The sequence below is a fragment of the Vespa mandarinia genome, chromosome 3 (genome assembly GCF_050613455.1).
Source record: "Vespa mandarinia isolate Hongniang chromosome 3, ASM5061345v1, whole genome shotgun sequence".
Lineage (NCBI taxonomy): Eukaryota > Metazoa > Arthropoda > Insecta > Hymenoptera > Vespidae > Vespa > Vespa mandarinia.
In genome coordinates this window covers 5,484,061-5,498,555 of record NC_140812.1, presented here as the reverse complement: position 1 = coordinate 5,498,555, position 14,495 = coordinate 5,484,061, and the positions used below count along the sequence as shown (strand labels likewise).

Genomic DNA, 14,495 nt, shown 5'->3' with positions numbered 1-14,495 from the left:
GAAGTTAAACGAATATATTTTTTTTATTTCATTTAATTACAACATAAAAATACAATTGTCGATTCATCGAAACGATTATAATCGGCAATTGTAAAATTATCAAAGAAGGAAAATATTATAAAAAAAGCAAAAAAAAGGAAAAAAAAAAGAAAAAGAAAAAACACTTAAAGATTCGAGAGTGAAAAATACTGATAATTCATGACAATAGATGTGTCTGTATTTGTGTGTATGGTACAAACCGTACCAATGCGAGCAACGTCAAGTTGCATGTGCGAAAATATTGCCTTTCAGTGCCTCGTAGAAGTAACAGGAGCCATGAGGTATCGCGAAAAACTTCGTTTTGCGAGAAACGATAAATCATTTGGAAATTCGCCGACAGGCATGTAGTTTTACGAGAATCTGCACGCAAAATGCAAAACAGTCCTACTCTGTAGGCTTGTACTGCAATTAATTAGCGTTACGTGATAGCTGTGGATGTGTCGAAACTTCTGTTTTTTCTTTTCTTTTTTTTTTTATATGGTGTAACTGAAACGAGTAGCTACAATAATGCATTTGTAATGATTCGATCGAAAATGGGATTATGCGATAAAAGATGTACGATCTTGTTCTATCTATCGACTTTGATATAAGGAGAGCACATGGCGAAGGATAATTATATAAAAGAATACAGTAATTTATTAAAAGACTTAATTGCGAACACGAGATAAGTCCAATGAAAATTGAACCTGTCGCAGAGCGCAAGTTTGAAATTTTGTAAAAGTTTATCTTAGCTATTAACTACATGTACATTTATGAATCTTATTTATATATAAAACAACATTTTATCTTTTATCCCGTTATGATTTTTTTTTTTTCGTTGAAAATCTTTTTTTTTAGATATTCTCTCAAACATACACACAGACGGTCATACGAATGTATATACACGTATATTCTTTCTCTCTATAATCACAAATTCGACGTCTATGTGTTAAAAATTTCTCGATATAAAAGCTTAATTTTAATAGTTGAAATATCTTATGTACAACCCGTACGTATCATAAAATTATATTATCTAATTTGATTCTAAAAATATAACATTAGTGTAACGATGTTTAGGACACGATTAGATTGATTATCGGCACGACATTTCATTGATGATCTCTTTCGATATTTCAATGTTGAACTCTTTATCAATGATGGATACAATGTCAACATCGATTCCACATATAGCAATTCCCAAATTTATCTAACATCATTTAAAGACCTTACTGTTAGGATTCTCAATAAAGTATCTCGAAGTATGATAATTTGGTGTTAATCACGATTTTCTCACGAAACCAGTTGTAGGTGGTGGTCCAATGGATTTATTGGAAATAGGTGCTGTAGGATCTATGCCTATTACAGGTACCGTTGAATCGTTTTTAACAGAGCCAGAAGTTGACGATGACAAAGATGGTGGTGGTCGTTCAATAGATAAAGTTTGTTGAGGAAGTTGAGCATCAGTTTGTATACCCATCGATCCATAAATTTCTTTTAATATCATTAACATAGTATCTTCGGATTCCCTAAAATGAAAAGAATAATGATTATAAAAAATATTCTTGAGATGGTATTAAAAAAAGAACTCGACGTATTTCTGTACTAACCAATAACAAACGTGACTCGTTAAAGCAAAAATATACTCATTGATATATTCGAATGGTGCTTCTTGGAGAACGTAATCTATACGTCGACCACCATTCAAATTTCCTATTTTTATATCATCGCCACCATCATCACCATTATTCTGTTGTTCTGGCATACTCGGTGACTGCTGTAATTGTTCCTCGACGACTTTATCGATCTCTCGCTCGAGAGTATTATTATCTGGTTTATGAAAGTGTGCGAGTTGATAAACGGAATTCCACGTATTCCTAACGGAATCGATTAATTTCTGTTTCAGATCAGCTCCCACTCGTGCCATCGTCTCTTTCAATTCTAAAATGAATCAGCTTACTGTTAATAAGATTTAATTCACAGTATATATCATGGCACTATAATTTTTACTTGGAGAAATTTAATTGTCACCTACCCAAATGCATTCTCTTCCTGCCTTTATGATGTGGTATTAACATGGGCCGATATTTATGAGCTTCTGGATTAATGAGAGACTCCACTCTATAAGCAACCGGGTCAAATGGATGGAATATATTGAAGAAAGCTGGACAAGTGGGTAAGACGAAGTTTTCCCCAAGCGTATCGATGCCTCGAACCGTTACGAACATACCAATTGGACTACCGAAAGCAAAGAAAGCACGTGGATGAAAGTTTAATTGAGGATAATGTATATAAGGTTGTCCAGTTCCAGCAGCACCCATTACATAACTAATTTTTTTACTGAGACGCCTTTTTAAAATCGGTGCTGGCAATGGTTGTATAGGACCAATATTTTCATTTTCCTACAAAAAGAAAAAAAGAAAAAATAAGTAAATAAATGACGATAAAAAGCTTTTTATAAATCATTAATTCAATATCATCGATAAAATTTACCACTCCTGTCTCACTGTTAACTTCGGCATCTTTTTCCCCTTCAACCTCCTCTGCCGCCAGAGGTTTCTGATGACACAATAAATCAAACATTATCAAACTACCCAAAGAATGACCACCCAAATAAACTTCCCCTTTGAAGTCTTGATTTCGTTCCTTGAATAATATATACAATCTATTCAACTCGTTTCCAACCGTTTGCATAATCGTTTGACAATATATCGGACTAGTGTAGAAAAGTATATCGAGCAAAGTATCATTTGTAAAATGTCGTAACTTTGGTATACTTTCCAAAGTAATAGCCTTTAACTTTTTATCAATCCCAGTATCAGAATGTAAAGTTGTATGCCATGAAATTGGTAAAACTTCTACTCTATTTACGACTCCTTGTTCGCTGGCAGTGCGGTAATGTGATTGCACTAATTGCAATGATATACTACGGAACTCGTCAACTAAAATACAAAATAAAATCAATGTAGAATGTATACTATTCGATTCTAACAGATTTACTAGTTCTTTAATACCAACCAACTTCTTCGACGGTTCTAAATTTTAAATCACAGACACTTCCTATACCATGAACCAAGAAAAGAAGATGATCGACTTTTTCTGGTTCACCTTCGTCTATAGTAAATTCATCGACACCTCTTTTAATTACTCGTGGTCTAGCACCTCCACCCTGCAAATATCCGTCCTCTGAGTCCTGCAGAAATTACGATTAAATACTTCAAACAAAACCATGCGTGCGTTATTCTCCAATACAAGAATAATAAAAATAAGACTTTGTGTGCATAATAAATAACACAAGAGAAAAGAAATAAAAATATAATGATATTGCAGAAGCTTATAAAGTAAAGCAATGTTTTTTTTTTTTTAATAATAACGAATGTTTGTGTGTAAGCTAAATAGCGACACGTACACGCACATATAGTAATGTGTAATGTATAACGTACTAAATGTTTTTTGTTCTTGTCGCAATTGTAGTGTATATAAAAGAAAAAAAAAAAAAGAAAAAAAAAATTAAGAAATACATACAGTGGTAGTAGACCAAGAGGCACTAGCATCTGGAGAATTTGGTTGTAAGTAATGCATTTGTACGTTTGCACTATGAAAAATAATATATTCCCCATTATTTAGATCGATCCGTCGATTCCAAGAAAGCGTGATACAAGCATGTTTATATTCTTCTTCAAGCTTCGCGGCTATACTCTCCTCGTAAGGGATATATCTCGATTCTGACGGTCCTTTGTAAAACCAAGAACATCTTCTCACTTCGCTCGAAGGTCCCGTCCAGTAAACAGGAGACCTTTGACGTCTGAGAATATCTACGTCATAACGACCACCATCGGTAGCTACTGTAGTCTCAGTAGTGATCTCACTAGAATTGTGTACATCTTCCAGTCGCAAACTATCCTGCATAGAAAACGGAAGCCATAGTACTTTATTTTCCACCTCCTTACGATAGAACCAGTGATGATATATCGCTCTGTACTGCATTCGTCCTGTTGGAATACCAAGAGCCTGCAAGTCAATATGATTAATTATTATCATAGATAAAACAAAAGTATTTTTTCTATAATTTTCGTAAAAAAAAAAAAAAAAAAAAAAAAAAAAAATAATTTACCAAGTTTTGAAGACTCTGAGGTATACCGTCTGGTGTCGTACGACCACTTAATGGACTTGCTGTTAATTGAATTGGACTAAGTGTAGCAGACCCTGTAGATTCCGGTATTGTTGTAGCCATAGAATGCGAAAGTTGTGCATATATAAAATCGTTATTGGGAACAACGTTTCGAGATTCTTCCGATTTCGAAGATTGAGCAACAAATGTGTGCGTTTGACTATTGAATACAGAATCGGTCGTTGGTACATATATACTTCCAGGATATTGATATTTGTAAGCTTCGCCCATTAACTGTGCAGGATTATAAAATTGAGGAGGTTGTGGAACTTGATCGTCGTGTGCTGAATTGTTTTGATTAGGGTTCCAAATTGGTTGGGGAATTGCTAATGTAGTATTTGTTGATTGTTGATTAAAAGTAGGATATTCTTGTTTCTTATATGGATCGATATTTGATACTTTATTAAAATTTATACCGTTATCACTTTGTTGAGGATGAAACGAAGGATAGTTTGTTTTATTGTTTACTGGTTCAAAAAACGCACTTAAAGATGGACCAACGGATTCGGAACTTGATTTGGATTCTTCTTGAATTGGTCCAAGATTTACATTTACAGTTGATTCCGATGTTTTCTCTAGGAAAACATTGTCCAAAGGTAAAGTAGACAATGATTGCGTCTGATTAAATTGTTCTTGAGGGATTGGATCTAATTTATTAGTTTGTGTGTCCAACGTAATATTTTGTATTGCTTTAAAATCTTGAGTATTTACAGATGAATTAAAATTATCGAAGGAGTTTTTATTCAAAGGTACATCGGATAAAGATAAATCGACGTTCGATAATTCGTCGCTCGATTTTATTTTATTCAAATCCTCGTTTGATTTACTAGAAGATTGAAGTATACTTTGCAAATCGGTAGGAGTCTTTACTTCAGTTCCAATTTGTGATGTTATATTAGTTACTTCGGAAGAAAAATCCGACGAAGCACCGGATGGTGATCCTTCCTTTTGCTCAGCCAAGAAATGTTCTAATTTTTCTGTCACTTTAGCTGCTGAAATAGGTCTGAACGTGTTAATTAACGGAGATACAAGCGATTGTGTCTTTGAAATATCCAAAGTTGTATTGGCCGATCCTGGCTTATAAATATCTTGATTGATATATCTATTGTCCGTGGGTTCTTGCTCTTTCTCAGATGTTGATCCAGGTCGCATAAATGAATCCGGCTGATTGATATAAAAACCAAAAGAAGAAGAAGAAGCGTTAGCCGGAGTATTTTGAGGTGTGGCGGGATCTAAATTTCGTGGAGGTATCGACCTCGATGAAGAAACTGGATGTCCGGGTGGGCCGGTTGTAAAAGAACTTTCACCGAAAGAATTTTGACTTTGAGAAGCCACGCTAGAATTGTTAAATGCTCCTATTGTCGAAGGACTGGATCTAAACGACCCATGAAGGGACGTACTTCGTGAAAGTTGTTCCGGTGTTACGAGCTGTTCCGAAGGAGAGATTACAGAAGTTTGCGATGGTGGAGGGCTACTGTTCGAAACCTGCTGTTCAATTGTCACTGCATTTGGATTTAATATACTTGACGGTGCTGGTACGTTTGAAGATGATAGCAGAGCTTGTACAGATGGATTCGAATATTGTTTCGTAGTGTTTGATGTTAAGTCAGGAGGTGGAGCGTATTTTAAACGTCGCTGATTGCCAAGTCGATAAGAAACTGGACCTGAAAATAAATTTATGAATGATTCATCCATAAAGACGTTCTTAAATTAATAAAAAATATAAGTAAAAATGTCGGAACTTAAAATTTACCGCCTGTTGAAATCGGTACAGTCGGTGGAAGAGTTGGTTGTGGAGGAGCTACAAAAGTTGTCACTCCTACATTAACCTCACCAGATCCTGATTGGTTTCCACCGTAAGGATCGTGAGGATTAACCGCTAAGAACGACGACGTTTCCGGTAATGAACCATGGCGATTTTGAGATACACCGTAAGAATTTGTATCCTGTTTGTCAGTAGCGACTTCGACTCTTTGATTCCCTCGATTTCCCGAGGAATCAGGTTTGGTCGAAGACAAGGACAAGTTCGGTAAAGACGAGAGAATCGATGTGAAGTAACCTTGTTTCGCTGGCTGATTCGTCGACACCTTTGACTCCTCTGAACTTAGAGAATTCTTAAGTTCTAATTCGTTCTTCGTAATTGTCCGCCTCGCTGAAGAGTCCTGAGACTGATTAGACTCCTGTCCCACGAAGTTGTCTAGCTCAGTATCTATATATATATAAAAAAAAAAAAAAAAAAAAAAAAGAAAAAAAAGAAAATGAACGTTAGATCATACTATACCATTCTCAACTTTCCTCAAAGTAAAAGCGTTCCATTTGGAAAAAGTGATCATCACTTTGCTCGCTGAAATTCATTTCTCATATGTTTTTTATCTACTTTCGATATTCGCATATATAATTCATAACTTGTCAAAAGAATTTTTTAATATTCCTTAAGATCTTTTTAACATTTTATATTTCATATATTTTTTACTATCACTAGCCTAAATATATACCTACGATTGAATTCTTAGATATGTTATTCACGTATTGTCAATATTGGACAGGATACAATGGACGTAAGTCTCCAATGAAAAAGATAATACTCTGTCAAAAGATAGGCTAGTTATTTTTTTTTTCTTCTCTTCACTTTCCTTTTCTACATCATCCTCTCATAAGCGAAAGAATTGTTTCATCAACATAGATAAATCCTGAGTGCACCTATTCGAACATACGAATTTGACGTCATCGATTCGGAGGATCAACAAGAAGGAAGAACTACGGATAATTGTGCAATGATACTCTCGTCTACGCCCAGATTTACTTTTACGTATATATCTACCTTATCGCAAAAGTATTACCCTTTTGTAAACGAACAAAAGTGAAACTTTATAAGCAAGTCGTTCAATTTTTACGAAGAGTTTTTCGTTTAGCTTGTTAGTGAGAAGTCATCTCGATGGAATCGTCAATCGTTAATATAATTTTATTAATATTTTGTTTATTTCACGATTGTTATAGTGCCGATGATAACGTGAGAGAAATTATTCTCATTGAAAAAGAAGTGCCGATAAAAAATGATAAAGTCGAGAGAGAAACTTTTCCTCAAGAAATTTATCAACGAAAACCATTGGATATCGAAATTGAAACATTCTGGGGTAACAGGACTATTGGTATTTTTAAGGACATAGGTTGTATAATTCAAACAAAATTATTATCTTTCAAAGATAATTATAATTTCAGGTATTTGTAACATTCACATTTTAATTTTATTAATAAAAAAATAATAGACATAGATAATATATAAAGAATATAATTTGTTAAAAAATGTATGTATAATGTATATGTTTCGAAGGTATTGTTTGACAAATGAGCTACTTCAGGTCAAAAAGGAAAAAGATCCTTTTCTTCGCATCAACCTCATCGATAAATCCACAAAATTTGTAAAACAAACAACGGGTAAGATTTTTAATAATTCTAACGATATCTTTTAAAACGTATATAAAAGATCATTTCTAAAGAAAAATAATGAATACGCATATTCACGTAACTATCGTCATAATGATAGTCGATATTATGATGTTTCAAAATAGTAATTCTTTCATTTTTTTTTATATTCAACAACATGAATGACGCGATTATCTGTTGAAAACATACGCATTATTTAGTTTATCATGAACATGTAGTATGAGTAAGTTACGTAAAATAGAAATACGATAAGATATTACACAAAAACAAAAAACTGCATCATTGTATGTATATTTAGAATAAGAAAGTGTGTTATCGCAAAAAGAAAAGAAAAGAAAAAAAAAAAAAAAAAAAGAACAAAGAAAGAAAAAAGAAGAATAAGTTTAATGGTAAATCGAAAAGCTTTTGTTGTTACCGTTAATTTTTTTAATATTTCCTTTTTAAAATTGTAGATAATTTCCTAAGAGTAAGTGAAATGAGCAAAGCTGAAAAAAGGGAAAAGATTTTCAATAAGAATTGCAAGGTATAAGTGATTACTCTCGTTTGAACAATATTTAACATTCGTAAACTCATCGAGTATTTTTTTCAGATTCACTTTGATCTCTATTGCGACGACATGAAGAACAATGAGACATCTAATTATCGAGAGAAGTTTTTTAATCCAGTAATAATCGATAACTATAACGACAATGCGGATTTTACTCCCGAAGTAAGTTTGTAAATTGTATCAACTCTAATTGTATTTGCGGGGTTTGTAGGACACTTCAGATCAATTTTAAGCTCGATTAAAATAATTTGCTCATTACATGATTCATGAGTTTTTTTTTTGTTATAATGATAGAATTGTAAATGAGTTTTCAAACCTTACTAATTATTATTGATATGATGTCCTTCAATGAATATAAAGTATTTTGTTTTTCGAGTCAAAATTGTTCATTCTGTATAAATGAACAGCTGTTCAAAAGTGCCCGGGGCTGTGGCGCATCTCAAGGGCACAAATAGAAATTATTTTAAGATCTGCACAATTTGAAATTTTATCTTGAGATTGCATTAATTTGAAATTAATTAGGATTAATCAATTAATAAATCATTGTTTCTCAAATATATTTATTTTATTTCTAGAAAGAATTAATCCAAAGAATAAATTCCAGTGGATATGAGGAAATCAAATTCGAAGTAAATAAATCGACAATCGAAATTCATATCGTAGTGAATGGAAATTTATCCTGCATTGGTATTGAAATACCAATTGGTAAGATAAATTATCATTTTGATTATGATGTTAAGCAACGAAGAAATATATTTACGTGTTTTTTGAAACAAAAAATGTTTCATTTGTAAAACACATGTTACGTTCTAATCTAACGTAATCGTTTCCAACGTAATACAAAAATAACCGATGACGTTCATCAAAATACGAAAACTCGTGATTATAATAAACTAAACTCGGTTTTTCGTGCCAATTCGTGTTGTTCACCGAAACACCATTACGCGATATCTAACGGGTATAGTTAAGAAAATTCCAACGAGAAAACTGAAAATAATCACTGAGTATGAATAATAATAATCGTACGTTTTCATGCATATCGAGATCTTTATTGTTTATTTAAGGCTTCTTGGCTAACTATACATAGTAATAATATAGTAAATTAAATGAAAAGTTTTCGTATAAAACGGAAAAAAAGTTCGTCGTCATAATTAGTAAAAAAAAAAAAAAAAAAAAAAAAAAAAAACCAATTTAAGTAAACACGTTTCTTTTATATTTTGACATCGTAACCTCGTTAGCTATTAGAGAGAGAGAGAGAAAAAAATACTGCATCGAAATGCAACCCGAGGAAACCGATGATTGCCTTGGCCGAAACCACGCAACACGGTTTCTACTTTCGTGGTCAACCTCGTGCTGCAATCTCGTGCTAAAATTGAGAGATGATATTGACTAGCGACGTGTCTTTATCGCGTTTCACACAATTCATTCTTTTTACGTTATCATCAACACTATCATCACTGTGAACAACAACACCAACAACACAACATCAACAACAACACTATCATCACATTATCTATTATTCCCATCGGTAAACAAAACGGACAACATTTTATTTGATCTTGCCCGTGCTATTTTATTGATCATAACTAGCATGATTCTTTTTACTTATATAAAAAAATTCAAGGACAATTTAGCGAAATTCTAACGATTGAAATTTAAATCGAAACGAGTTCGAACGAATTCACTAACGTAACCTTCAAGTCGATCGTAAACATTCGTTTTACTGTTTTAAATAACAGGCAACGAATGGTATAATACTGCGCCAATAACGTTATTGTTGGCACGAAAAAACGACACAGACGAGATGGAAATCGTGGCGCTTAACGCTCCACCGGGTGGTTGGTTCTTGAAACTCACTGGGGAGGGAGCTTCGAAATATTCTTTTCTAGTGAAAAAAATTAAAAGAAAGATTGATAAAAAGGATTTGAAGCTTGATGAAGATAGAAGCTTGATGTGGCATCATAATGATACAGGTACTAATGTGCAATAAATTATGTTTATTTAATTCTCCAGAGAAACGTAGAAAGGGAGAGAAAGAGAGAGAGAGAGAGAGAGAGAGAGAGAGAGAGAGAGAGAGAGAGAGAGAGGCATACATAAGTGGAGTATAATCGATATAGTTGCGAGATCGGTGATTCGTCCACGTTTCGTTGTTAGTCGAATAATCTTATTAACTTCGTATAACGTTCTCATATACCTTCGTATATAATTTATAGATATGACCTTGATGGAAAAAAAAATCTGGTCAATATCGTATTATCTCAATTCGAAAAAAAAGTAGCCTAAAAAGTTTCAAAAAAAAAAAAAAAAAAAAAGAGTAATTGATTTTTAAAATCATCTAAAAAGTTTCAGGTTTATCCTTTATTTAATTATTATTATATCTAATTACTTATTAAATAATTTATATAATTGCATTGAAAACTGTGATTAATCGTAGATTAAAAAAGAAAGAAAGAAAGAAAAAAAAATGATGGATCTCGAGAAAAAAGACAATATTGACTAAACTTCGATAAGTTTATCTTGTTATACGGAGGAAACACATAAAGAGACACACAATAAATCGATTTACGAGCGAAATGTTGCGGTAGTTGATAGCTCGAAACAGATGCGTAAGCACAACGAATGTATATACATGTGTACTTACATAAAAGATTTTTAATGTAGTAGATCGCGCTAAAAATTTCCTTGTAACGCAACGAGAATCAACTGACAACTGGCAAAGCTTTGGCTTCTAGTTCGCGAGATACGGTGAATATTGTGCAACAACACGAAATCGAATATGATGCGGCGAGCTGCCCTTTGGCCGCTGCTAGCTCGCACAGACCTGACGCACGATCTTTCTCTCTCTCTCTCTCTCTCTCTTTCTCTCTCTTTTCTTTTTTACTCATTTATTAGCTTTTTTTCTTCTCTAATTATTTTTAGTCAAGAGAAAAAGAGATTCATACTTCTTTTTCTTTTATCAACTTCATTTCAATTTCATCAACAGATTCGGAATATCGTATCGTCTCGAATACGAGTTACGAAGAAACTCAAAGTAGATTCGATAACGTCGAAGTCTTCGATGAACCTTCAGAGGTATGAAGAAAAAAAACAAAAAAAATAAAAAAATAAAAAAATAAAGAAAAAAAAAATTAAACGTAAAAAAATTAAAGAATACTTGAAGAATAAAATTATTGACATTTTATTATAGGCTAGTCGATTAATTATTTTGAACGATGAATCGTCAGAATTTTCAGAGACTAGAAATAAACGAAACGAGATTGAAAAGGACGTGGAAAATTTTCATGATGCGTTATCATCGATACAAATTGAAGTACGACAATGATATATATTACTATTATATTAATTTATTTATAATATTTGATCTCGTAAATGTTCTCTATACAAAAAAAATCATATTTCCTTTAGGAAAATGAGAAGATCCAATTGAAATCGTTCAATGATCGATCGAGTAAGATCATTTTTGAGAATGACGGTGTGCAACAGACGAATGTCAATGTCTCGAATGTGATGAAAAATATTAACAAACAGGAACATTTAAATGAATTTGCACGATTAGGTGATGATGAAAAAGAAGAAAAGAGAAGGATAATCGTAAAGTTGAATGAAAATAGTAATCTTTTTGTGAGACCAGGAACTATTCATAGAATAGTTTTCGATGTAACGAATAATCATTATCAAACGATCAGATGTGATTTCAAAGTTCGAAGCTTACCTCTGATAGTTTTTAACATTCAACCGATTTTGTAAGTCTTGTCATTTTGTTTCCTACGATTGTCTAATCATAAATACTAAATGTTACTAATATATAATACTTTATGCTAGCACATGGATTTTTGCTGGTCGTACGATTAATGTGTTCGTCGATGTCGAAGTACCAAGAGGAACTAGTCAAGATGTTATCAATACTCTAACATTATACGTGCAAGGTTCAGAAATAATGGAGAAATCAGTCTATCTTTACGTTGAAGGCAACTTTCCAAACGTAAGATCTTTGATATCAAATTTAATGTGTCAAGTCTCAATGAAAATTATACTATATTAGGATAAAAGTAATTCGATCGAACTATCAAGTATATTTTCTTAGATCGTAGACGATACAAAGCCTGCGATCGAATATATGTTCAACAATAATTGCGCGGGAAAATTGAGTAAGGAAAAATGTACGAAATCTCGTTGGAGTGTCGACATTAGAATTCAAGATTCTGAATCTGGTAAGAAATTTAATCAAAGATTTATTGAAATAAGATTAATTTATATTTATCTATATTTAATTGAAAACTTACAAATGTTTAGGTCTCAAAAACGTAAAATCATCTCCGAACGAAATATATCCACGTACAGATTTTATAAGTGGCACTCGAAATCCTGTAACATTTTATTATTCAGCTACTTGTTGTTCAACTCAGGCAAAGATTACAGCAACCGATTTAAAAAATAATTATAATACATATACCATAGACGTTACAGGTAAATCTCGATTTTAAAATCAATAACTATTATCGATAGTTTCACGAAAAATGAATTTTTTTCAAATTTTCCAAGTAATAAAATTGAAGATCTCATGACGTTTTCTCTCTCTCTCTCTCTCTCTCTCTCTCTCTCTCTCTCTCTCTCTCTCTTTCTATTAATTTTCAGTTTTTACTACTAATTTTTTTTTCTTTCAGCATGGAATAATTTATCCGAAGGAGAAATAGCAGCTATTACGGTCGGTGCATTATTAATTCTTCTATTAATAATTTTAATTATTGTAATTATAGTTTTTTGTGTACGTAAAAGAAAGAGTCACGATTTGCCTTACACACAAAGATACGGTTCACGAGCACCCGCGCGAGCAGAAAGAACTAGCTTCTGATTTCTTACTGTTAATTGAAGCTTGCGTAATTCTACATTATATAATACTAATTTCTAATTATTTATAGACAAACACTAGAATCAAAATTGTCTTTTGTCAAGCGAAAAAATTCGAGACCGATTAATTAAGTAGACCTTTATAATTATATCATTTTGTCTAATTAATTTTCAAAAGTGATTAACACTAATTCATATGAAACTCATTTTTAAACAGTACTTTTTTTTTTGAATAATAAAATTTTCAACCAATAAGTTTAAAATTAAATGATAAAAAAAAGTAATTTTACCAAAAAAAAAAAAAAAGAATCAGAATCAGAATTTATTTTAACAAAGAAATATAGTAAGATTGCGAAATAAAAAAAAATATATATCATTCTGCGATTAACAAAATAATAAAAAAGAAACAATGACAAATCTTGACAATACATTGTATGATCATCATTCAACAAATATTAAATTATATATATAATAGTAAAATTAATGCAAATGAGAGTATTGTAATAATCATATTAAATAATTTTTCTCTTATGTATGAACATACCATTTTGAATGTCTATACGTCAAAATCCTATGGATTAATGAATGATTCACATAATTTTCTATAAAAACAACTGAAAATCTTACATAAAGGTGTACTAGATTCTTTAAATTCTTACTTCACTTATAATTACACTGCTCTCATTCCCTAAATGTGAACAGTGAAGAAAATCATGTTAGGTATCTACCATATCGACCGTGTAACGTGGATTCCATGTTGTATAAATGTTTCGCATATGCGACGACAAAGTAAAGGAAATGAAATGGAAGTATAGGATCTAAGAAGACTCGTATAAAAAATGTTATTATTAAGATTAAAGCTATATGTATTGTTTTGTTTCTATACTCTCATACATATAGAAAGAACGTTTACCAAAACAATATTTAATTTTTAAAATCAAGCCCCACCCAGGTTTATATTATTTACGTATAAACTCACCGTCTCTAAGTACTGCAGGTGTTGCAGGTGTAACTGGTACAAGTAGAGCATTTTCCGAATAATATTCAAAAGGTGATCCCATACCAGCTGCTGAGAGCAATGGATTTTTCACTTTGCGCGACGTTCCACTCATATTATATTTTTATTATTAAAGATGCATTACACAAACTATTAACCAATCTTCCATTACGATGCTTTATTAAATGTTATAAACACGTCTCCTACTCAAAGATTACAGTAAGATTGCGAGAGCACATTCACACTACGCAAACACATGTTCACGTCACGAGCGAGCATAAATGTTAAGATTCTTTATGGAGGGGGGAAAGTGAACTAATAAAATTTGACTTTGAGAACCTCTGTCACAAAAGCGGAAAATCTATGTACTCTTTACGATCGTATCGTACTCCATCGATATTAACGAAATTTTTACGTCAAAATTTTTAATTAATTTCTTTTTTCTTTTTTCTTTTTTTGCGAATCATACTTGT

General features: G+C 32.1%; 2 protein-coding genes across 5 annotated transcripts; one reads left to right on the top strand and one right to left on the bottom strand.

Moving 5' to 3' along the window:
- Positions 1-652: 652 nt before the first annotated feature.
- LOC118446776 (uncharacterized) lies at positions 653-14,284 on the bottom strand. Of its 3 annotated transcripts, none has more exons than XM_035877814.2 (9): positions 14,005-14,284; positions 5,940-6,395; positions 4,130-5,850; positions 3,541-4,026; positions 3,034-3,208; positions 2,509-2,957; positions 2,051-2,417; positions 1,626-1,956; positions 653-1,544 (listed from the first exon to the last, which is right to left on the bottom strand). In XM_035877814.2, the coding sequence occupies exons 1-9, from the start codon at positions 14,135-14,137 to the stop codon at positions 1,298-1,300; spliced, it is 4,365 nt and encodes a 1,454-aa protein (XP_035733707.2). In that variant the 5' UTR covers positions 14,138-14,284; the 3' UTR covers positions 653-1,297. The 3 variants fall into 3 exon arrangements, with proteins under 3 accessions (XP_035733707.2, XP_035733709.2, XP_035733710.2); XM_035877816.2 differs by having other exon boundaries at positions 3,034-3,184; XM_035877817.2 differs by lacking the exon at positions 14,005-14,284 and adding an exon at positions 11,890-11,923.
- LOC118446779 (uncharacterized) lies at positions 6,934-13,237 on the top strand. 2 transcript variants are annotated; one of them, XM_035877825.2, is made up of 13 exons: positions 6,934-7,405; positions 7,518-7,621; positions 8,083-8,153; positions 8,220-8,339; positions 8,753-8,882; positions 9,917-10,150; positions 11,161-11,249; positions 11,365-11,487; positions 11,583-11,920; positions 12,000-12,159; positions 12,262-12,388; positions 12,471-12,644; positions 12,842-13,237. In XM_035877825.2, exons 1-13 carry the CDS (start codon positions 7,122-7,124, stop codon positions 13,027-13,029), a joined length of 2,142 nt encoding a protein of 713 aa, XP_035733718.2. In that variant the 5' UTR covers positions 6,934-7,121; the 3' UTR covers positions 13,030-13,237. The 2 variants fall into 2 exon arrangements, with proteins under 2 accessions (XP_035733718.2, XP_085512274.1); XM_085656148.1 differs by lacking the exons at positions 6,934-7,405; positions 7,518-7,621 and adding an exon at positions 7,931-8,019 and having other exon boundaries at positions 12,842-13,236.
- Positions 14,285-14,495: the final 211 nt, after the last annotated feature.